The 23,945-nt window shown below is 54.9% G+C and overlaps 6 protein-coding genes across 6 annotated transcripts; all 6 read left to right on the top strand.

Annotated features, from left to right (window-relative positions):
- The first annotated feature begins 909 nt into the window (after positions 1 to 909).
- On the top strand, positions 910 to 4,336 carry LOC134550511 (mas-related G-protein coupled receptor member B4-like). The gene has a single exon (XM_063397254.1). It carries the CDS (start codon positions 974 to 976, stop codon positions 1,880 to 1,882), a length of 909 nt encoding a protein of 302 aa, XP_063253324.1. The 5' UTR covers positions 910 to 973; the 3' UTR covers positions 1,883 to 4,336.
- Positions 4,337 to 5,726: 1,390 nt separating this feature from the next.
- LOC134550680 (mas-related G-protein coupled receptor member A1-like) lies at positions 5,727 to 7,516 on the top strand. Its single transcript, XM_063397409.1, has one exon. The coding sequence runs from the start codon at positions 5,802 to 5,804 to the stop codon at positions 6,786 to 6,788; it is 987 nt and encodes a 328-aa protein (XP_063253479.1). The 5' UTR covers positions 5,727 to 5,801; the 3' UTR covers positions 6,789 to 7,516.
- A 1,500-nt stretch (positions 7,517 to 9,016) lies between these two features.
- Positions 9,017 to 12,587, top strand: LOC134550681 (mas-related G-protein coupled receptor member B4-like). The gene has a single exon (XM_063397410.1). It carries the CDS (start codon positions 9,108 to 9,110, stop codon positions 10,026 to 10,028), a length of 921 nt encoding a protein of 306 aa, XP_063253480.1. The 5' UTR covers positions 9,017 to 9,107; the 3' UTR covers positions 10,029 to 12,587.
- A 1,287-nt stretch (positions 12,588 to 13,874) lies between these two features.
- On the top strand, positions 13,875 to 15,664 carry LOC134550682 (mas-related G-protein coupled receptor member A1-like). The gene has a single exon (XM_063397411.1). It carries the CDS (start codon positions 13,950 to 13,952, stop codon positions 14,934 to 14,936), a length of 987 nt encoding a protein of 328 aa, XP_063253481.1. The 5' UTR covers positions 13,875 to 13,949; the 3' UTR covers positions 14,937 to 15,664.
- Positions 15,665 to 17,164: 1,500 nt separating this feature from the next.
- LOC134550683 (mas-related G-protein coupled receptor member B4-like) lies at positions 17,165 to 20,004 on the top strand. The gene has a single exon (XM_063397412.1). The coding sequence runs from the start codon at positions 17,256 to 17,258 to the stop codon at positions 18,174 to 18,176; it is 921 nt and encodes a 306-aa protein (XP_063253482.1). The 5' UTR covers positions 17,165 to 17,255; the 3' UTR covers positions 18,177 to 20,004.
- A 2,092-nt stretch (positions 20,005 to 22,096) lies between these two features.
- LOC134550513 (mas-related G-protein coupled receptor member A1-like) lies at positions 22,097 to 23,706 on the top strand. Its single transcript, XM_063397255.1, has one exon. It carries the CDS (start codon positions 22,097 to 22,099, stop codon positions 23,081 to 23,083), a length of 987 nt encoding a protein of 328 aa, XP_063253325.1. The 3' UTR covers positions 23,084 to 23,706.
- Positions 23,707 to 23,945: the final 239 nt, after the last annotated feature.

Raw genomic sequence — 23,945 nt, forward strand, 5'->3', positions numbered from 1 at the left:
GCCTGCACCAGAATGAAAACATGGGAATTGTTGCCTCAGTTGGGCTTCCTTGGGCCCAGGACAGGTTTTGGCAGGGATCCCAGAGCTCTTCCCAGAAAGGGAGGTGTTTGTGACAAGCACCAAGAGGCTTCAGCAGCACTGCCAGAATTCCAGTGCCACCAGCAGCACCAGCAGCCCTCTGCTGCTCGAGGGACCATGACCCCTCATGAAACCAAAGTGAGAAATGGCAGAAAGAAATATTTGTAATCAGGAAGGAAACAGGATCCATTCTATTCTTCAAGTGGAGTTTTGACACAACTTGCTTCCATTACAGAAAAAAAAAAAAAAGATCCAATGTAAAAAACCCAATCAAACCAAAGGTAGTGAGACTCTGATGCAGGCAACGATGAAATTTCCTACTCCACCATGATCCCACCAACAAACAACACCAGGACAGGGCATGGGAGGAGCCAGCAGGACGAGAATGGGGAGCTGTTGGTGAACTCTGCACTTCATCCTACATGTGCCTGACCTGGGAGGAGCCGCTTTAGGAGACTGATCCCAAAGGAGCACGGGGTACCAGGAAGCGCCGCTGATCTGCACAGACCCCTTGGCCTGCTGCTGCCCCACTGGGAACAGGTCAGTGCAAGGTTTGCCCTCCTCCCTACCCCACCTCCCTCTCCTCCAGCAGCTGCTCTGCTCCTGCCACCCTCTCTGGTCACCGCAGGGCCCTCCCCAGCTCCCCCCTCCTCTGCCCTGCCCTTCCCTTCCGCATCCCCTGCTGAACATCCCAACCCTGCCACCTCCCTCTCCCACCCCACCATTTCCACTGCCCTCCTCCCCTCACATCTCACTTCTCCCCTCTGAATCCTTCCCACTGCAGGGAGCTGCAGAGGAGCCGCATGCTCCATCCCGGCATTCTCCAAGCACTGACTCCCCATCCACTCTCACCACAGCCAGGGGCCACATCCCACTGCTTGCCCAGCGTCCATCCATGGAGGTGACCACCGTGTCCCCATCTCCCGCCTCACCCACTGAAGGGGACAATCTCTGTGACATAGATGTCACCAACGTGGCCATACACAGTGTGACCCTGCTCATCAGCCTCTGTGGGCTGGCTGGGAATGGGGCTGTGCTCTCCCTCCTCAGCCTGAAAGGGCATAACTCTGGCATCTTTGAGCTGGCTTTTTTTGACTTCCTCCTCCTGCTCTTCACAGTCCCCTCTGTCCTCCTCTTCCTGGTGGAGGACATGTCCTGCTCTCCAATCGTGCCCCTGCCGTACTTGAGTTTTGTTTTCCAGCTCTCTGTGGTCTCCTACTACTGGGCACTGTACCGGCTGACGCGCATTGACAATGTGCTGAATATTTTCAAGCTCTGCTGCCGCTGCGAGTTTCCCGAGCGCCTGGTGTGGTTGGTGTTCATTGTCAACTACTGGGCCGCTTTTGCTCTCTTCACTGCCATTCCAGTGACATACACATGCCCATCAAACCAGCAGGAGCACTGCAGGGCAGCTCTCATCTGTGTGTACACCTTCATCCTGCTCCTCTTTGCTGCACCCACGGTCATTTTTCACACGATCGACTTCACTAAGGCCAAGTGGGGCACCAAGAAACAGCAACCCCAGAGGCGCGACATCATTATCTACCTCATTGTGCTCTTCATTCTCCTTCTCAGCCTCTGCAATTTCCTGCAGCAGCTCGGCTACAACACTGTGTCTTCCCAGGTTGTTTTCCTGCTCAACTGCATCCACAGCAGCATCAAACCCTTCATCTACTTCTTGGCAGGAGGTTTCCGGAGCCCCTGCTCCCTGAAATCCCTCCGGCTCTCCCTCCAGAGGGCCTTTGATGAGCAGGAAGAAGAAACTGCCCACAGCAATGAGGACACCACGGACACAGTGATCTGAGCCTGTTGATCCCTTCCCCTGCTCTGCTGAAGGACCCTGGCAGAGTGGCTCAGGCTTTCCTTGAGCCACCTGATCAAGAAATACCCACAGGATGCCCCTCCCTGTGGTGCTGGATTCCTGCAGGAGAAGGCAGCAGGGGCAGTGCCTTGGGTGATTTTTGAGCGATGCTCTGCAGGGAGCTCATTGGAGCATGGATTTGCTCCCATGAGCCCAGGGCAGGTTTTGGCAACGATTCTGGAGCTCTTCCCACAATGGGAGTTGTTTCTGACAAGCAGCCAGGAGCTTCACCAGCACTGCCAGCACTGCCAGCATTGCAGGGCCAGCAGCAGCACCAGCAGCCCTCTGCTGCTGGAGGGACAATGACCCCTCAGGGAAGGGAGACAGGGAATGGCAGAGACCTGACAGGAGAGGGAAGGCAGTTGAAGAATGGGACACTCCCCTGGGAAGGAGTGTTTCTATTTAGGGGCAAATCAGGAGCCATTCACAAATATTATAAATATGTGAAATTGGAGATTGCCTCTCGCAAACGTTGAACGGATATTATGTGTGTTGTAATGTTAAAAGAAGCTCTGTGAAGATTTGGAGTGTTCCTAATGTGAGTATTGTGTTCCTGCTGAAAGCTGCAATGCTGGTCTGGGACCATAGCGGGGAGTGGAAGGCAGAGGGAGGGCACAAGCTCCGGGAAGGCGGGAGGAAGGAGGAGCAGTGTGGGAAGGGTGGGATATGGACGAGTGTGGGGTTGGCTCAGCAAGGGGATCTGAGGGATTGTTGCTGTTGTGGGTGGGCTGCGTCTGGCCGTGCCTCCGCCTGCGGCTGAGAGCCCAGCAGAGTTTCTTTTACCTTACTTTGTCCCTTGTTGTAATTTAATAAACTTCTTAAATTTTTAAGAAGCTAGGCATTGTTTCTCACAACAATGAAAAAGACCACTTGATTTGTGGGGGAAAATAATAAAAATCATTCTCAATAACCCCGAGGTGTGGTGTATCCCGGGATTCTCCAAGCACTGACTCCCCATCCACTCTGACCACAGCCAGGGGCCACATCCCACTGCCTGCCCAGCATCCATCCATGGATGTGGCTACTGTGTCCCCAGCTTCCCCCTGTCCCACTGAAGGAGATGATCTGTGTGTGATCGATGTCACCACCGTGGCCATACACACTGTGACACTGCTCATCTGCCTCTGTGGGCTGGTTGGGAATGGGGCTGTGCTCTGCCTCCTCGATGTCCGCTTCACCACCGACTTCATCTTCAGCCCGGCTGTAACCGTCTTCCTCTTCCTCCTCTTCATGCTCCTGTCCACAGTGGTCCTCCTTGTAGAGGCTGTGTCCTGCTCTGCTATTGTGTCCCTGGGGTATTGGGCTCCCTTTTCCAGCTGTCACTGTGGTGCTCCCTTTTCCAGCTGTCGCTCTTGTGCTCCAGCGTGGGGCTGCTCCCATGAATATCACAGGGTTGGGCTCTGTAGCCTTGAATTTGTTGTGCTGCTGCTGCTCCTTTTACAAACTCCTGCCCTGTGTTGTGATGAGTGCCCTGCAGTGGGACTCCCTTGCTGTTGTCCCTCTCCATCCAGCAGTGGCTCCCTGAGCCAGTTTCATGAAGAGCACTGCCAGGTGCCTCTCATCTCTGTGCACACCCTCCACCTCCTGCTCTCTGCTCCCTTCGTGCTCATTTCCAGAGTGTTCTTCTGCATTCAGGACGCATGTTGCTCAGAGAAGGGCAAGCTCAACAGGCTCCACTTTGGTGTTTTCCTGTCTCCTTCCTCAGCCTCTGGAATTTCCTGCAGCAGCTGGGCTATCCCGGGCTGGTTTCCTGCTTGCCTGCATCAACAGCACCATCAAACCATTCTTGGTAGGGAGATACTGGAAAAATTGTTCCATGGGGCCCTTCAGGGAATCTCTCCAGAGGCTCTTTGGGGAGCAAGAAGAAAACAGAGCCACCAGCAATGACTCCACCAGGGACACGACAGTCTGAGCCTGTTGTTCCCTTCCTCTGCTCTCATGTAGCACACTGGGACACTGGCTTAGGGATTCCTTAAGGAGGCACCTGATTAAGAAATATCCACCAGATCATGCTCCCACCTTTATTCCTGCAGGAGAAGGGAGCAGGGGCATTGCCAAGAGCCATGTGGGAGCGATGCTCTGCGGGGAGCACATTGGAGCATGGCTTTCCCTTCTCCCTCACGCCCCCTAGAACACTATTCCCAAAAGGGATCATGCCCCACGTGGCTGTGATCCCAAAATCCCCCTGGCACCTGGTTCCTCCATCCCACTGTGGTCTGATATCAATAAACAGCTTTGTTAGCACTTCCTGGCCTCCTCTGGCTCCTGCTGCCAGCCGGGAATGTGGCTGGAGGGAGGGGACACACCCATGGCTTGTGCTCCCTGGAGCAACCGTGATCCCGAGTGCCCAGAGCTGGGCAGGCACTGGCACAGCTGGCACGGACAGGAGGGGCTCAGCATTCCCCCCTGGCTGCTCCGAGAGTGTCACAGCAAGGATGTCCCTGCTCCCGGGTGGGGCGGGGCAGGAAGGCGGCCCCGGGGAGTCTGGGTGTGTCTGAGGGGGCAGGAGGGGTCAGGAAAGGTCAGGATGCTGCCAATCCCAAATGTCCCAAACGGAGAGCAGTGGAGCCCAACGGGCAGTGCTTCAAGCCCACGGGATGGGATGGGATGGGATGGGATGGGATGGGATGGGATGGGATGGGATGGGATGGGATGGGATGGGATGGGATGGGATGGGATGGGATGGGATGGGATGGGATGGGATGGGATGGGATGGGATGGGATGGGATGGGATGGGATGGGATGGGATGGGATACTGTGCCATGCCATGCCATGCAGAGTGGGACAGAGATGGGGATGAGGAGTGATACCAAAATCACAGAGAATGAAGTTCGTGTGAAATATTAGGCAGCAGGACACACAGGAGGATCTCTCCTTATTTCCGTTTGTGGCAAGAGTTTACAACATGGGTTTTATCCATTATAACCACACATAGTCATTAAAAAGTCTTTCTTTTGTAGTACATAAACACCATTTTCCTAGAACTAATTTCCATGCATCCATTTCCTACCTGGAGTCCTTTGATGCTCCTGGAGGATCATTCAGAGGGGTCTCTGGTGGTCGTATTCACTGAGTGCTGGGATGTTAAAGGTGGCCTTGTGTAGGTGCTGACAGTAGTCAAAGAGAAGATTTAGGCATCAGGCAGCAGCAGAACCTGTGAAAGGAAGTCAGATAGACTTTCCCATGCATTGCTCTGGAGGAAGACATTCCAAACAATTCCTAATCTCTGCACCTGCTCTTATTGCAATTTCTTTACTTACAGGGATGTTTTTGAAGAGGTGTTGTTCTGAATGACCAATCACGTTTCATTGTGTCAGAACACTGTATAAAAAGGATGTGCCTTTTAATAAACATTGCTTTTATGCCCTCCCAGAAAATGGAATTTTATATCGTTATTTCAGCTGTCCTGAATACTGTAACAATAACCTTGCCTTGAACTTTTGCTTTGGGCGTGAGCTGTTGCTTCTTGTTACAGAACTTGCCCCAAAACCACTGGAGGCCTCTTAATTTGTTTCTGCACTGGCTGAAGCCACGTTTATCATCCTGTGTGCCTGTCTTTACACCCTTTTATCTTTTTTGCCACTTGGTCTTTGAGCGACTTCAGGAGAGCTGAATTTGTTTATTTTCTGTGTTCTTTATCAACACCCTGCCAAACAGCCCAACCCTCCCACCTCCCTCTCCCACCCCAGCATTTCCACTGCCCTCCTCCCCTCACATCTCACTTCTCCCCTCTGAATCCTTCCCACTGCAGGGAGCTGCAGAGGAGCCGCATGCTCCATCCCGGCATTCTCCAAGCACTGACTCCCCATCCACTCTGACCACAGCCAGGGGACACATCCCACTGCCTGCCCAGCGTCCATCCATGGAGGTGAGCACCGTGCCCCCTCTTTTCATCTCACCCACTGATGAACCTGATCCATGTGGGATCAATGTCAGCAGCATGGCCATACAGGTTGTGACGCTGCTCATCTCCCTCTGCGGGCTGGCTGGGAACGGCGCTGTCCTCTGGCTCCTCCACATCAATCCCATCTCCGACTTCATCTTCAACCAGGCTATCACCGACTTCCTCTTCCTCATCTTCATGGTCCCCTCCAGCCTGCTCTTCCTGCTGGAGGACATGTCCTGCTCTGCTATAATGCCCCTGATGTATTTGAGCTTGCTTTTCCAGCTCTCGCTGTTCTCCTACAACATGGGGCTCTATCGGCTGACCTTCATCAGCATCGAGAGGTGCAGGTCGGTCCTCTGCCTGTTTTTCTGCGGTTGGCAGCTTTCCGAGCGCCTGCTGTGGGTGCTGATGCACGTCCTGTTCTGGGCCTTCCTCTTCGTTGTCATCGCTGTCAATCCCATGGTGACTTCCCTGTGCCAGTCGCACGAGCAGGAGCACTGCCGCGTGGCTCTGCTCTCCATGTACGCCCTCAGCCTCTTCCTGTTTGCCGTGCCCATGGTCATTTCCAGCACAGTCCTCTTCATTCATTTCAAGCCTGGCTCCCAGCAGCAGCAGCAGCAGCAGCAGCAGAGGCTTGACATGGTTGTTTTCCTCGCTGCACTCTGCAGTCTGCCCCTCAGTCTCTGGTATTTCCTGCAGCAGCTGGGCTACACCGTGGTGTCCTCCCAGGTGGTTTTCCTGCTCACCTGCATCAACAGCAGCATCAAACCCTTCATCTACTTCTTGGTGGGGAGCTGGGAGAGAGATTATTCCCTGGGGAGATGCTGGGGACAGTGCTCCATAGAGAGCTGCAGGAGTCACTCCTCCATGGAGTCCCTAAGGAAGGCCCTCCACAGGGTCTTTGAGGGGCAGGAAGGAAACAGCGCCCACAGCAGTGATGCCACCATGGACACAGGGGTCTGAGCCTGCGGATCCCTTCCCCTGCACTGCTGAAGGACCTCTGGACACGGGCTGAGAGGTTCCTGGAGCCACCTGATGGATAAATACCCACAGGATCACCCTCCTGTGCTGGTGCGCACTGGGATCTCAGGAAGGCCTTGTGAGGCCTCAGCGCTGAGGAGCAGCCCCTGGCCTGGTCACAAACACCCTCTGCTCCCGGAGCTGCTGCTGTCCAGCCTCCTCTGGGGTGTATGAACAGCCTTGGAGATTGGTTTAATTCCCTGAATCCCTGTTCTCACCCTCCCAAAGCGAGGTGCTGCCCGAAGCGTGGCCAGGGTGAAACATTGCTGTGGCTGAGGGCCGTGGCCTGGGGCTGTGACCAGCGGTGCCAAAGGAGACCCTTGGGGCTCTGCTGGGCCCAGCAGCGCTGACCAGAACCTCCCTCGGAGCGGGGCCTCTCCCGGCTGGATCTCTCCTGTTTATTTGGAGAAACCTGAACTAAGATCCTGGGCAGATCCCCCACTGCTCAAAGCTCCACCCTTTGCCTGGTGAGGAGATGCAAAGGCGCCTGGAGTGAGCATTGCTCTGCCTTCAAGGGGAATCTCTCACAGGGACCTTGCACTGTCTCTGTGTCTGTGTCCATAAACGTGTCATATTTCTAGTTTGATTGGCTGGGTTTGTTGTTGTTTTGTGGTTTTGGGGAGTTATTTTGTGGGTTTTCGGTTTGTGGGGGGTTTATTGTTTTGGTTTTGGTTTTGGTTTTGGTTTGTTTGCGTGGGGTTTTTTCCTCGCTGTGCCTATCTGGTCAGTATCAGAGTGACCCCGGCCAATGAAGTCCATTGTGCTGTCACTTAGCATCAAACGTGGTTTTTACTGATTCCCCTTGGTGGTGATTTTTTCACATAATCCCTTGGAGCATTCTCGCGGTGTAATCCCGCAGGAGAAGGGAGCAGCAGCTCGTGGGAGGGTTGCTCTGAGGGGAGCACACGGGAGCGGGGATTTCCTTCTTTCTCCTGGAACACTCTGGCCAGGAGGAGCAGGGACACTGCCAGGGTGGGGCGGAGAAGGAGCGGGGATGTCGCGGTGGAAGCTGGCCCGGGGCGGGTCAGGGGGGTCCGAGGCGGTCAGGAAGGGTCAGGAGGGGGTCTGGATCCCGGCAATCCCGACTGTCCCCACTGGAGGGCAGCGGAGCCCGGCGGAGCGCGCTCGGAGCCGCGGAGCCGCTGCCGGGACGGGAGAGGATGGGATGAGGATGGAGAGCGCGGAGGGGGAGCACGGATGAGGATGGCGTGGGCACAGGCAGCAGGAAAGGGGAGCCGGGATGAGGATGGGATTGGGATACAGAGAGGAAGCTCAGCTGAGCGTCCTTGGGCCCAGCTGGGGTTTTGGCAATTGATCTCGGAGCTCTTCACAGAATGCGAAATGCTTCTGAGAAGCATCCAGGTCCTTCATCCGTACCGCCAGCGCTGCCAGCATTCCAGTGCCGGCAGCATTCCTCTGCTGCTGGAGTGACGATGACCCCACAGGGAAGGGAAACGAGGAATGGTAGAGGCCTGTCGAGAGACTGAAGGCCGTTGTAGAATGGGACATTCTGCAGGGAAGGCATGCTTCTAATCAGGAAGAAATGAGCAGCCAGTTGCAAAATTCCATATGTGGGGCACCTGGCCAAAGTCATTTCCTTAGATTACAAAAATCAAAAAAAATCATGACAAATGACTCTGTAGAATTGGAGTTCTGACGTCGCCATGATGCAATTTCCAACACCCCTGTGACTCCACCAAGCCTTGGGGAGGAGCACCAGGACAGGGCAAGAGAGGAGCCAGCGGGACGGGAGTGGGGAGCTCCTGGTGGTCTGGGCACTTTTTCCTTCCTGTGCCTGACCTGGGAGGAGCCGCTTTAGGAGACTGATCCCAAAGGAGCACGGGGTACCAGGAAGCGCCGCTGATCTGCACAGACCCCTTTGCCTGCTGCTGCCCCACTGGGAACAGGTCAGTGCAAGGTTTGCCCTCCTCCCTACCCCACCTCCCTCTCCTCCAGCAGCTGCTCTGCTCCTGCCACCCTCTCTGGTGACCGCAGGGCCCTCCCCAGCTCCCCCCTCCTCTGCCCTGCCCTTCCCTTCCGCATCCCCTGCTGAACATCCCAACCCTGCCACCTCCCTCTCCCACCCCACCATTTCCACTGCCCTCCTCCCCTCACATCTCACTTCTCCCCTCTGAATCCTTCCCACTGCAGGGAGCTGCAGAGGAGCCGCATGCTCCATCCCGGCATTCTCCAAGCACTGACTCCCCATCCACTCTGACCACAGCCAGGGGACACATCCCACTGCCTGCCCAGCGTCCATCCATGGAGGTGACCACCGTGTCCCCATCTCCCGCCTCACCCACTGAAGGGGACGATCTCTGTGACATAGATGTCACCAACGAGGCCATACACAGTGTGACACTGCTCATCAGCCTCTGTGGGCTGGCTGGGAATGGGGCTGTGCTCTGCCTCCTCAGCCTGAACGTGCGTAACTCTGGCATCTTTGACCTGGCTTTTGCTGACTTCCTCTTCCTGCTCTTCACAGTCGCCACCACCCTCCTCTTCCTGGTGGAGGACATGTCCTGCTCTCTTATCATGCCCCTGCCATACTTGAGCTTCCTTTTCCAGCTGACAGGAGTTTCCTACTACTGGGCGCTGTTGCGGCTGATGGTCATCACAAATAATTTGAATCTGTACAAGCTCTGCATGCTCTGCTACCGCTGCGACCGTCCCAAGCGCCTGTGGTGGTTGGTGTACAGTGTCCAATACTGGGCCTTTCTTGCTCTCTTCACTGTCATTCTTGCAGTGACAAACCTGTGCCCATCACACCGGCAGGAGCACTGCAGGGGAGCTGTCAACTCCATGTACGCCCTCATCCTGCTCATCTTTGCTGCACCCTTGGTCATTTCCGTCACAATGAACTTCATTAAGGCCAAGAGGGGCTCCCGTCGGCAACAAGCGAAGAGGCACAATATTGTTATCTTCCTCATTGTGCTCCTCATTGTCCTTCTCATCCTCTACAATTTCCTGCAGCCGCTTGGCTACACCCTTCTGTCTTCCCAGGTTGTTTTCCTGCTCAACTGCATCCACAGCAGCATCAAACCCTTCATCTACTTCTTGGTAGGGAGATGCTGGAGGCCCTGCTCCTTGAAATCCCTCCGGCTCTCCCTCCAGAGGGTCTTTGATGAGGAGGAAGGAGAAACTGCCCACAGCAATGATGCCTCCATGGACACAGGGGTCTGAGCCTGGTGATCCCTTCCCCTGCTCTGCTGAAGGACCCTGCCAGAGTGGCTCAGGCTTTCCTTGAGCCACCTGATCAAGAAATACCCACAGGATGCCCCTCCCTGTGGTGCTGGATTCCTGCAGGAGAAGGCAGCAGGGGCAGTGCCTTGGGTGATTTTTGAGGGATGCTCTGCAGGGAGCTCATTGGAGCATGGCTTTCCTCCCATGAGCCCAGGGCAGGTTTTGGCAACGATTCTGGAGCTCTTCCCACAATGGGAGTTGTTTCTGACAAGCAGCCAGGAGCTTCACCAGCACTGCCAGCACTGCCAGCATTGCAGGGCCAGCAGCAGCACCAGCAGCCCTCTGCTGCTGGAGGGACAATGACCCCTCAGGGAAGGGAAACAGGGAATGGCAGAGACCTGACAGGAGAGGGAAGGCAGTTGAAGAATGGGACACTCCCCTGGGAAGGAGTGTTTCTATTTAGGGGCAAATCAGGAGCCATTCACAAATATTATAAATATGTGAAATTGGAGATTGCCTCTCGCAAACGTTGAACGGATATTATGTGTGTTGTAATGTTAAAAGAAGCTCTGTGAAGATTTGGAGTGTTCCTAATGTGAGTATTGTGTTCCTGCTGAAAGCTGCAATGCTGGTCTGGGACCACAGCGGGGAGTGGAAGGCAGAGGGAGGGCACAAGCTCCGGGAAGGCGGGAGGAAGGAGGAGCAGTGTGGGAAGGGTGGGATATGGACGAGTGTGGGGTTGGCTCAGCAAGGGGATCTAAGGGATTGTTCCTGTTGTGGGTGGGCTGCGTCTGGCCGTGCCTCCGCCTGCGGCTGAGAGCCCAGCAGAGTTTCTTTTACCTTACTTTGTCCCTTGTTGTAATTTAATAAACTTCTTAAATTTTTAAGATGATAGGCATTGTTTCTCACAACAACGAAAAAGACCACTTGATTTGTGGGGGAAAATAATAAAAATCAATCTCAATAACCCCGAGGCGTGCTGTATCCCGGGATTCTCCAAGCACTGACTCCCCATCCACTCTGACCACAGCCAGGGGCCACATCCCACTGCCTGCCCAGCATCCATCCATGGATGTGGCTACTGTGTCCCCAGCTTCCCCCTGTCCCACTGAAGGAGATGATCTGTGTGTGATCGATGTCACCACCGTGGCCATACACACTGTGACACTGCTCATCTGCCTCTGTGGGCTGGTTGGGAATGGGGCTGTGCTCTGCCTCCTCGATGTCCGCTTCACCACCGACTTCATCTTCACCCGGCTGTAACCGTCTTCCTCTTCCTCCTCTTCATGCTCCTGTCCACAGTGGTCCTCCTTGTAGAGGCTGTGTCCTGCTCTGCTATTGTGTCCCTGGGGTATTGGGCTCCCTTTTCCAGCTGTCACTGTAGTGCCCCCTTTTCCAGCTGTCGCTCTTGTGCTCCAGCGTGGGGCTGCTCCCATGAATATCACAGGGTTGGGCTCTGTAGCCTTGAATTTGTTGTGCTGCTGCTGCTCCTTTTACAAGCTCCTTCCATGTGTTGTGATGAGTGCCCTGCAGTGGGACTCCCTTGCTGTTGTCCCTCTCCATCCAGCAGTGGCTCCCTGAGCCAGTTTCATGAAGAGCACTGCCAGGTGCCTCTCATCTCTGTGCACACCCTCCACCTCCTGCTCTCTGCTCCCTTCGTGCTCATTTCCAGAGTGTTCTTCTGCATTCAGGACGCATGTTGCTCAGAGAAGTGCAAGCTCAACAGGCTGCACGTTGTTGTTTTCCTGTCTCCTTCCTCAGCCTCTGGAATTTCCTGCAGCAGCTGGGCTACACCATTCTGCCATCCTGGGCTGGTTTCCTGCTTGCCTGCATCAACAGCACCATCAAACCATTCTTGGTAGGGAGATACTGGAAAAATTGTTCCATGGGGCCCTTCAGGGAATCTCTCCAGAGGCTCTTTGGGGAGCAAGAAGAAAACAGAGCCAGCAGCAATGACTCCACCAGGGACACGACAGTCTGAGCCTGTTGTTCCCTTCCTCTGCTCTCATGTAGCACACTGGGACACTGGCTTAGGGATTCCTTAAGGAGGCACCTGATTAAGAAATATCCACCAGATCATGCTCCCACCTTTATTCCTGCAGGAGAAGGGAGCAGGGGCATTGCCAAGAGCCATGTGGGAGCGATGCTCTGCGGGGAGCACATTGGAGCATGGCTTTCCCTTCTCCCTCACGCCCCCTAGAACACTATTCCCAAAAGGGATCATGCCCCACGTGGCTGTGATCCCAAAATCCCCCTGGCACCTGGTTCCTCCATCCCACTGTGGTCTGATATCAATAAACAGCTTTGTTAGCACTTCCTGGCCTCCTCTGGCTCCTGCTGCCAGCCGGGAATGTGGCTGGAGGGAGGGGACACACCCATGGCTTGTGCTCCCTGGAGCAACCGTGATCCCGAGTGCCCAGAGCTGGGCAGGCACTGGCACAGCTGGCACGGACAGGAGGGGCTCAGCATTCCCCCCTGGCTGCTCCGAGAGTGTCACAGCAAGGATGTCCCTGCTCCCGGGTGGGGCGGGGCAGGAAGGCGGCCCCGGGGAGTCTGGGTGTGTCTGAGGGGGCAGGAGGGGTCAGGAAAGGTCAGGATGCTGCCAATCCCAAATGTCCCAAACGGAGAGCAGTGGAGCCCAACGGGCAGTGCTTCAAGCCCACGGGATGGGATGGGATGGGATGGGATGGGATGGGATGGGATGGGATGGGATGGGATGGGATGGGATGGGATGGGATGGGATGGGATGGGATGGGATGGGATGGGATGGGATGGGATGGGATGGGATGGGATGGGATGGGATGGGATGGGATACTGTGCCATGCCATGCCATGCAGAGTGGGACAGAGATGGGGATGAGGAGTGATACCAAAATCACAGAGAATGAAGTTCGTGTGAAATATTAGGCAGCAGGACACACAGGAGGATCTCTCCTTATTTCCGTTTGTGGCAAGAGTTTACAACATGGGTTTTATCCATTATAACCACACATAGTCATTAAAAAGTCTTTCTTTTGTAGTACATAAACACCATTTTCCTAGAACTAATTTCCATGCATCCATTTCCTACCTGGAGTCCTTTGATGCTCCTGGAGGATCATTCAGAGGGGTCTCTGGTGGTCGTATTCACTGAGTGCTGGGATGTTAAAGGTGGCCTTGTGTAGGTGCTGACAGTAGTCAAAGAGAAGATTTAGGCATCAGGCAGCAGCAGAACCTGTGAAAGGAAGTCAGATAGACTTTCCCATGCATTGCTCTGGAGGAAGACATTCCAAACAATTCCTAATCTCTGCACCTGCTCTTATTGCAATTTCTTTACTTACAGGGATGTTTTTGAAGAGGTGTTGTTCTGAATGACCAATCACGTTTCATTGTGTCAGAACACTGTATAAAAAGGATGTGCCTTTTAATAAACATTGCTTTTATGCCCTCCCAGAAAATGGAATTTTATATCGTTATTTCAGCTGTCCTGAATACTGTAACAATAACCTTGCCTTGAACTTTTGCTTTGGGCGTGAGCTGTTGCTTCTTGTTACAGAACTTGCCCCAAAACCACTGGAGGCCTCTTAATTTGTTTCTGCACTGGCTGAAGCCACGTTTATCATCCTGTGTGCCTGTCTTTACACCCTTTTATCTTTTTTGCCACTTGGTCTTTGAGCGACTTCAGGAGAGCTGAATTTGTTTATTTTCTGTGTTCTTTATCAACACCCTGCCAAACAGCCCAACCCTCCCACCTCCCTCTCCCACCCCAGCATTTCCACTGCCCTCCTCCCCTCACATCTCACTTCTCCCCTCTGAATCCTTCCCACTGCAGGGAGCTGCAGAGGAGCCGCATGCTCCATCCCGGCATTCTCCAAGCACTGACTCCCCATCCACTCTGACCACAGCCAGGGGACACATCCCACTGCCTGCCCAGCGTCCATCCATGGAGGTGAGCACCGTGCCCCCTCTTTTCATCTCACCCACTGATGAACCTGATCCATGTGGGATCAATGTCAGCAGCATGGCCATACAGGTTGTGACGCTGCTCATCTCCCTCTGCGGGCTGGCTGGGAACGGCGCTGTCCTCTGGCTCCTCCACATCAATCCCATCTCCGACTTCATCTTCAACCAGGCTATCACCGACTTCCTCTTCCTCATCTTCATGGTCCCCTCCAGCCTGCTCTTCCTGCTGGAGGACATGTCCTGCTCTGCTATAATGCCCCTGATGTATTTGAGCTTGCTTTTCCAGCTCTCGCTGTTCTCCTACAACATGGGGCTCTATCGGCTGACCTTCATCAGCATCGAGAGGTGCAGGTCGGTCCTCTGCCTGTTTTTCTGCGGTTGGCAGCTTTCCGAGCGCCTGCTGTGGGTGCTGATGCACGTCCTGTTCTGGGCCTTCCTCTTCGTTGTCATCGCTGTCAATCCCATGGTGACTTCCCTGTGCCAGTCGCACGAGCAGGAGCACTGCCGCGTGGCTCTGCTCTCCATGTACGCCCTCAGCCTCTTCCTGTTTGCCGTGCCCATGGTCATTTCCAGCACAGTCCTCTTCATTCATTTCAAGCCTGGCTCCCAGCAGCAGCAGCAGCAGCAGCAGCAGAGGCTTGACATGGTTGTTTTCCTCGCTGCACTCTGCAGTCTGCCCCTCAGTCTCTGGTATTTCCTGCAGCAGCTGGGCTACACCGTGGTGTCCTCCCAGGTGGTTTTCCTGCTCACCTGCATCAACAGCAGCATCAAACCCTTCATCTACTTCTTGGTGGGGAGCTGGGAGAGAGATTATTCCCTGGGGAGATGCTGGGGACAGTGCTCCATAGAGAGCTGCAGGAGTCACTCCTCCATGGAGTCCCTAAGGAAGGCCCTCCACAGGGTCTTTGAGGGGCAGGAAGGAAACAGCGCCCACAGCAGTGATGCCACCATGGACACAGGGGTCTGAGCCTGCGGATCCCTTCCCCTGCACTGCTGAAGGACCTCTGGACACGGGCTGAGAGGTTCCTGGAGCCACCTGATGGATAAATACCCACAGGATCACCCTCCTGTGCTGGTGCGCACTGGGATCTCAGGAAGGCCTTGTGAGGCCTCAGCGCTGAGGAGCAGCCCCTGGCCTGGTCACAAACACCCTCTGCTCCCGGAGCTGCTGCTGTCCAGCCTCCTCTGGGGTGTATGAACAGCCTTGGAGATTGGTTTAATTCCCTGAATCCCTGTTCTCACCCTCCCAAAGCGAGGTGCTGCCCGAAGCGTGGCCAGGGTGAAACATTGCTGTGGCTGAGGGCCGTGGCCTGGGGCTGTGACCAGCGGTGCCAAAGGAGACCCTTGGGGCTCTGCTGGGCCCAGCAGCGCTGACCAGAACCTCCCTCGGAGCGGGGCCTCTCCCGGCTGGATCTCTCCTGTTTATTTGGAGAAACCTGAACTAAGATCCTGGGCAGATCCCCCACTGCTCAAAGCTCCACCCTTTGCCTGGTGAGGAGATGCAAAGGCGCCTGGAGTGAGCATTGCTCTGCCTTCAAGGGGAATCTCTCACAGGGACCTTGCACTGTCTCTGTGTCTGTGTCCATAAACGTGTCATATTTCTAGTTTGATTGGCTGGGTTTGTTGTTGTTTTGTGGTTTTGGGGAGTTATTTTGTGGGTTTTCGGTTTGTGGGGGGTTTATTGTTTTGGTTTTGGTTTTGGTTTTGGTTTGTTTGCGTGGGGTTTTTTCCTCGCTGTGCCTATCTGGTCAGTATCAGAGTGACCCCGGCCAATGAAGTCCATTGTGCTGTCACTTAGCATCAAACGTGGTTTTTACTGATTCCCCTTGGTGGTGATTTTTTCACATAATCCCTTGGAGCATTCTCGCGGTGTAATCCCGCAGGAGAAGGGAGCAGCAGCTCGTGGGAGGGTTGCTCTGAGGGGAGCACACGGGAGCGGGGATTTCCTTCTTTCTCCTGGAACACTCTGGCCAGGAGGAGCAGGGACACTGCCAGGGTGGGGCGGAGAAGGAGCGGGGATGTCGCGGTGGAAGCTGGCCCGGGGCGGGTCAGGGGGGTCCGAGGCGGTCAGGAAGGGTCAGGAGGGGGTCTGGATCCCGGCAATCCCGACTGTCCCCACTGGAGGGCAGCGGAGCCCGGCGGAGCGCGCTCGGAGCCGCGGAGCCGCTGCCGGGACGGGAGAGGATGGGATGAGGATGGAGAGCGCGGAGGGGGAGCACGGATGAGGATGGCGTGGGCACAGGCAGCAGGAAAGGGGAGCCGGGATGAGGATGGGATTGGGATACAGAGAGGAAGCTCAGCTGAGCGTCCTTGGGCCCAGCTGGGGTTTTGGCAATTGATCTCGGAGCTCTTCACAGAATGCGAAATGCTTCTGAGAAGCATCCAGGTCCTTCATCCGTACCGCCAGCGCTGCCAGCATTCCAGTGCCGGCAGCATTCCTCTGCTGCTGGAGTGACGATGACCCCACAGGGAAGGGAAACGAGGAATGGTAGAGGCCTGTCGAGAGACTGAAGGCCGTTGTAGAATGGGACATTCTGCAGGGAAGGCATGCTTCTAATCAGGAAGAAATGAGCAGCCAGTTGCAAAATTCCATATGTGGGGCACCTGGCCAAAGTCATTTCCTTAGATTACAAAAATCAAAAAAAATCATGACAAATGACTCTGTAGAATTGGAGTTCTGACGTCGCCATGATGCAATTTCCAACACCCCTGTGACTCCACCAAGCCTTGGGGAGGAGCACCAGGACAGGGCAAGAGAGGAGCCAGCGGGACGGGAGTGGGGAGCTCCTGGTGGTCTGGGCACTTTTTCCTTCCTGTGCCTGACCTGGGAGGAGCCGCTTTAGGAGACTGATCCCAAAGGAGCACGGGGTACCAGGAAGCGCCGCTGATCTGCACAGACCCCTTTGCCTGCTGCTGCCCCACTGGGAACAGGTCAGTGCAAGGTTTGCCCTCCTCCCTACCCCACCTCCCTCTCCTCCAGCAGCTGCTCTGCTCCTGCCACCCTCTCTGGTGACCGCAGGGCCCTCCCCAGCTCCCCCCTCCTCTGCCCTGCCCTTCCCTTCCGCATCCCCTGCTGAACATCCCAACCCTGCCACCTCCCTCTCCCACCCCACCATTTCCACTGCCCTCCTCCCCTCACATCTCACTTCTCCCCTCTGAATCCTTCCCACTGCAGGGAGCTGCAGAGGAGCCGCATGCTCCATCCCGGCATTCTCCAAGCACTGACTCCCCATCCACTCTGACCACAGCCAGGGGACACATCCCACTGCCTGCCCAGCGTCCATCCATGGAGGTGACCACCGTGTCCCCATCTCCCGCCTCACCCACTGAAGGGGACGATCTCTGTGACATAGATGTCACCAACGAGGCCATACACAGTGTGACACTGCTCATCAGCCTCTGTGGGCTGGCTGGGAATGGGGCTGTGCTCTGCCTCCTCAGCCTGAACGTGCGTAACTCTGGCATCTTTGACCTGGCTTTTGCTGACTTCCTCTTCCTGCTCTTCACAGTCGCCACCACCCTCCTCTTCCTGGTGGAGGACATGTCCTGCTCTCTTATCATGCCCCTGCCATACTTGAGCTTCCTTTTCCAGCTGACAGGAGTTTCCTACTACTGGGCGCTGTTGCGGCTGATGGTCATCACAAATAATTTGAATCTGTACAAGCTCTGCATGCTCTGCTACCGCTGCGACCGTCCCAAGCGCCTGTGGTGGTTGGTGTACAGTGTCCAATACTGGGCCTTTCTTGCTCTCTTCACTGTCATTCTTGCAGTGACAAACCTGTGCCCATCACACCGGCAGGAGCACTGCAGGGGAGCTGTCAACTCCATGTACGCCCTCATCCTGCTCATCTTTGCTGCACCCTTGGTCATTTCCGTCACAATGAACTTCATTAAGGCCAAGAGGGGCTCCCGTCGGCAACAAGCGAAGAGGCACAATATTGTTATCTTCCTCATTGTGCTCCTCATTGTCCTTCTCATCCTCTACAATTTCCTGCAGCCGCTTGGCTACACCCTTCTGTCTTCCCAGGTTGTTTTCCTGCTCAACTGCATCCACAGCAGCATCAAACCCTTCATCTACTTCTTGGTAGGGAGATGCTGGAGGCCCTGCTCCTTGAAATCCCTCCGGCTCTCCCTCCAGAGGGTCTTTGATGAGGAGGAAGGAGAAACTGCCCACAGCAATGATGCCTCCATGGACACAGGGGTCTGAGCCTGGTGATCCCTTCCCCTGCTCTGCTGAAGGACCCTGCCAGAGTGGCTCAGGCTTTCCTTGAGCCACCTGATCAAGAAATACCCACAGGATGCCCCTCCCTGTGGTGCTGGATTCCTGCAGGAGAAGGCAGCAGGGGCAGTGCCTTGGGTGATTTTTGAGGGATGCTCTGCAGGGAGCTCATTGGAGCATGGCTTTCCTCCCATGAGCCCAGGGCAGGTTTTGGCAACGATTCTGGAGCTCTTCCCACAATGGGAGTTGTTTCTGACAAGCAGCCAGGAGCTTCACCAGCACTGCCAGCACTGCCAGCATTGCAGGGCCAGCAGCAGCACCAGCAGCCCTCTGCTGCTGGAGGGACAATGACCCCTCAGGGAAGGGAAACAGGGAATGGCAGAGACCTGACAGGAGAGGGAAGGCAGTTGAAGAATGGGACACTCCCCTGGGAAGGAGTGTTTCTATTTAGGGGCAAATCAGGAGCCATTCACAAATATTATAAATATGTGAAATTGGAGATTGCCTCTCGCAAACGTTGAACGGATATTATGTGTGTTGTAATGTTAAAAGAAGCTCTGTGAAGATTTGGAGTGTTCCTAATGTGAGTATTGTGTTCCTGCTGAAAGCTGCAATGCTGGTCTGGGACCACAGCGGGGAGTGGAAGGCAGAGGGAGGGCACAAGCTCCGGGAAGGCGGGAGGAAGGAGGAGCAGTGTGGGAAGGGTGGGATATGGACGAGTGTGGGGTTGGCTCAGCAAGGGGATCTAAGGGATTGTTCCTGTTGTGGGTGGGCTGCGTCTGGCCGTGCCTCCGCCTGCGGCTGAGAGCCCAGCAGAGTTTCTTTTACCTTACTTTGTCCCTTGTTGTAATTTAATAAACTTCTTAAATTTTTAAGATGATAGGCATTGTTTCTCACAACAACGAAAAAGACCACTTGATTTGTGGGGGAAAATAATAAAAATCAATCTCAATAACCCCGAGGCGTGCTGTATCCCGGGATTCTCCAAGCACTGACTCCCCATCCACTCTGACCACAGCCAGGGGCCACATCCCACTGCCTGCCCAGCATCCATCCATGGATGTGGCTACTGTGTCCCCAGCTTCCCCCTGTCCCACTGAAGGAGATGATCTGTGTGTGATCGATGTCACCACCGTGGCCATACACACTGTGACACTGCTCATCTGCCTCTGTGGGCTGGTTGGGAATGGGGCTGTGCTCTGCCTCCTCGATGTCCGCTTCACCACCGACTTCATCTTCACCCGGCTGTAACCGTCTTCCTCTTCCTCCTCTTCATGCTCCTGTCCACAGTGGTCCTCCTTGTAGAGGCTGTGTCCTGCTCTGCTATTGTGTCCCTGGGGTATTGGGCTCCCTTTTCCAGCTGTCACTGTAGTGCCCCCTTTTCCAGCTGTCGCTCTTGTGCTCCAGCGTGGGGCTGCTCCCATGAATATCACAGGGTTGGGCTCTGTAGCCTTGAATTTGTTGTGCTGCTGCTGCTCCTTTTACAAGCTCCTTCCATGTGTTGTGATGAGTGCCCTGCAGTGGGACTCCCTTGCTGTTGTCCCTCTCCATCCAGCAGTGGCTCCCTGAGCCAGTTTCATGAAGAGCACTGCCAGGTGCCTCTCATCTCTGTGCACACCCTCCACCTCCTGCTCTCTGCTCCCTTCGTGCTCATTTCCAGAGTGTTCTTCTGCATTCAGGACGCATGTTGCTCAGAGAAGTGCAAGCTCAACAGGCTGCACGTTGTTGTTTTCCTGTCTCCTTCCTCAGCCTCTGGAATTTCCTGCAGCAGCTGGGCTACACCATTCTGCCATCCTGGGCTGGTTTCCTGCTTGCCTGCATCAACAGCACCATCAAACCATTCTTGGTAGGGAGATACTGGAAAAATTGTTCCATGGGGCCCTTCAGGGAATCTCTCCAGAGGCTCTTTGGGGAGCAAGAAGAAAACAGAGCCAGCAGCAATGACTCCACCAGGGACACGACAGTCTGAGCCTGTTGTTCCCTTCCTCTGCTCTCATGTAGCACACTGGGACACTGGCTTAGGGATTCCTTAAGGAGGCACCTGATTAACCAATATCCACCAGATCATGCTCCCACCTTTATTCCTGCAGGAGAAGGGAGCAGGGGCATTGCCAAGAGCCATGTGGGAGCGATGCTCTGCGGGGAGCACATTGGAGCATGGCTTTCCCTTCTCCCTCACGCCCCCTAGAACACTATTCCCAAAAGGGATCATGCCCCACGTGGCTGTGATCCCAAAATCCCCCTGGCACCTGGTTCCTCCATCCCACTGTGGTCTGATATCAATAAACAGCTTTGTTAGCACTTCCTGGCCTCCTCTGGCTCCTGCTGCCAGCCGGGAATGTGGCTGGAGGGAGGGGACACACCCATGGCTTGTGCTCCCTGAAGCAACCGTGATCCCGAGTGCCCAGAGCTGGGCAGGCACTGGCACAGCTGGCACAGACAGGAGGGGCTCAGCATTCCCCCCTGGCTGCTCCGAGAGTGTCACAGCAAGGATGTCCCTGCTCCCGGGTGGGGCGGGGCAGGAAGGCGGCCCCGGGGAGTCTGGGGGTGTCTGAGGGGGCAGGAGGGGTCAGGAAAGGTCAGGATGCTGCCAATCCCAAATGTCCCAAACGGAGAGCAGTGGAGCCCAACGGGCAGTGCTTCAAGCCCACGGGATGGGATGGGATGGGATGGGATGGGATGGGATGGGATGGGATGGGATGGGATGGGATGGGATGGGATGGGATGGGATGGGATGGGATGGGATGGGATGGGATGGGATGGGATGGGATGGGATGGGATGGGATGGGATGGGATGGGATACTGTGCCATGCCATGCCATGCAGAGTGGGACAGCGATGGGGATGAGGAGTGATACCAAAGTCACACAGATTGAAGTTCGTGTGAAATATTAGGCAGCAGGACACACAGGAGGATCTCTCCTTATTTCTGTTTGTGGCAAGAGTTTACAACAGGGGTTTTATCCATTATAACCACACATAGTCATTAAAAAGTCTTTCTTTTGTAGTACATAAACACCATTTTCCTAGAACTAATTTCCATGCATCCATCTCCTACCTGGAGTCCTTTGATGCTCCTGGAGGATCATTCAGAGGGGTCTCTGGTGGTCGTATTCACTGAGTGCTGGGATGTTAAAGGTGGCCTTGTGTAGGTGCTGACAGTAGTCAAAGAGAAGATTTAGGCATCAGGCAGCAGCAGAACCTGTGAAAGGAAGTCAGATAGACTTTCCCATGCATTGCTCTGGAGGAAGACATTCCAAACAATTCCTAATCTCTGCACCTGCTCTTATTGCAATTTCTTTACTTACAGGGATGTTTTGAAGAGGTGTTGTTCTGAATGACCAATCACGTTTCATTGTGTCAGAACACTGTATAAAAAGGATGTGCCTTTTAATAAACATTGCTTTTATGCCCTCCCAGAAAATGGAATTTTATATCGTTATTTCAGCTGTCCTGAATACTGTAACAATAACCTTGCCTTGAACTTTTGCTTTGGGCGTGAGCTGTTGCTTCTTGTTACAGAACTTGCCCCAAAACCACTGGAGGCCTCTTAATTTGTTTCTGCACTGGCTGAAGCCACGTTTATTATCCTGTGTGCCTGTCTTTACACCCTTTTATCTTTTTTGCCACTTGGTTTTTGAGCGATTTCAGGAGAGCTGAATTTGTTTATTCTCTGTGTTCTTTATCAGCACCCTGCCAAACAGCCCAACCCTCCCACCTCCCTCTCCCACCCCAGCATTTCCACTGCCCTCCTCCCCTCACATCTCACTTCTCCCCTCTGAATCCTTCCCACTGCAGGGAGCTGCAGAGGAGCCGCATGCTCCATCCCGGCATTCTCCAAGCACTGACTCCCCATCCACTCTGACCACAGCCAGGGGACACATCCCACTGCCTGCCCAGCGTCCATCCATGGAGGTGAGCACCGTGCCCCCTCTTTTCACCTCACCCACTGATGAACCTGATCCATGTGGGATCAATGTCAGCAGCATGGCCATACAGGTTGTGACGCTGCTCATCTCCCTCTGCGGGCTGGCTGGGAACGGCGCTGTCCTCTGGCTCCTCCACATCAATCCCATCTCCGACTTCATCTTCAACCAGGCTATCACCGACTTCCTCTTCCTCATCTTCATGGTCCCCTCCAGCCTGCTCTTCCTGCTGGAGGACATGTCCTGCTCCGCTATAATGCCCCTGATGTATTTGAGCTTGCTTTTCCAGCTCTCGCTGTTCTCCTACAACATGGGGCTCTATCGGCTGACCTTCATCAGCATCGAGAGGTGCAGGTCCGTCCTCTGCCTGTTTTTCTGCGGTTGGCAGCTTTCCGAGCGCCTGCTGTGGGTGCTGATGCACGTCCTGTTCTGGGCCTTCCTCTTCGTTGTCATCGCTGTCAATCCCATGGTGACTTCCCTGTGCCAGTCGCACGAGCAGGAGCACTGCCGCGTGGCTCTGCTCTCCATGTACGCCCTCAGCCTCTTCCTGTTTGCCGTGCCCATGGTCATTTCCAGCACAGTCCTCTTCATTCATTTCAAGCCTGGCTCCCAGCAGCAGCAGCAGCAGCAGCAGCAGAGGCTTGACATGGTTGTTTTCCTCGCTGCACTCTGCAGTCTGCCCCTCAGTCTCTGGTATTTCCTGCAGCAGCTGGGCTACACCGTGGTGTCCTCCCAGGTGGTTTTCCTGCTCACCTGCATCAACAGCAGCATCAAACCCTTCATCTACTTCTTGGTGGGGAGCTGGGAGAGAGATTATTCCTTGGGGAGATGCTGGGGACAGTGCTCCATAGAGAGCTGCAGGAGTCACTCCTCCATGGAGTCCCTAAGGAAGGCCCTCCACAGGGTCTTTGAGGGGCAGGAAGGAAACAGCGCCCACAGCAGTGATGCCACCACGGACACAGGGGTCTGAGCCTGTGGATCCCTTCCCCTGCACTGCTGAAGGACCTCTGGACACGGGCTGAGAGGTTCCTGGAGCCACCTGATGGATAAATACCCACAGGATCACCCTCCTGTGCTGGTGCGCACTGGGGCCTGAGGAAGGCCTTGTGAGGCCTCAGCGCTGAGGAGCAGCCCCTGGCGCTGGTCACAAACACCCTCTGCTCCCGGAGCTGCTGCTGTCCAGCCTCCTCTGGGGTGTATGAACAGCCTTGGAGATTGGTTTAATTCCCTGAATCCCTGTTCTCACCCTCCCAAAGCGAGGTGCTGCCCGAAGCGTGGCCAGGGTGAAACATTGCTGTGGCTGAGGGCCGTGGCCTGGGGCTGTGACCAGCGGTGCCAAAGGAGACCCTTGGGGCTCTGCTGGGCCCAGCAGCGCTGACCAGAACCTCCCTCGGAGCGGGGCCTCTCCCGGCTGGATCTCTCCCGTTTATTTGGAGAAACCTGAACTAAGACAGATCCTGGGCAGATCCCCCACTGCTCAAAGCTCCACCCTTTGCCTGGTGAGGAGATGCAAAGGCGCCTGGAGTGAGCATTGCTCTGCCTTCAAGGAGAATTTCTCACAGGGACCTTGCACTGTCTCTGTGTCTGTGTCCATAAACGTGTCATATTTCTAGTTTGATTGGCTGGGTTTGTTGTTGTTTTGTGGGTTTTTGGGGGTTATTTTGTGGGTTTTCGGTTTGTGGGGGGTTTATTGTTTTGGTTTTGGTTTTGGTTTGTTTGCGTGGGGTTTTTTCCTCGCTGTGCCTATCTGGTCAGTATCAGAGTGACCCCGGCCAATGAAGTCCATTGTGCTGTCACTTAGCATCAAACGTGGTTTTTACTGATTCCCCTTG

This window comes from Prinia subflava, chromosome 5 (assembly GCF_021018805.1).
Source record: "Prinia subflava isolate CZ2003 ecotype Zambia chromosome 5, Cam_Psub_1.2, whole genome shotgun sequence".
Lineage (NCBI taxonomy): Eukaryota > Metazoa > Chordata > Aves > Passeriformes > Cisticolidae > Prinia > Prinia subflava.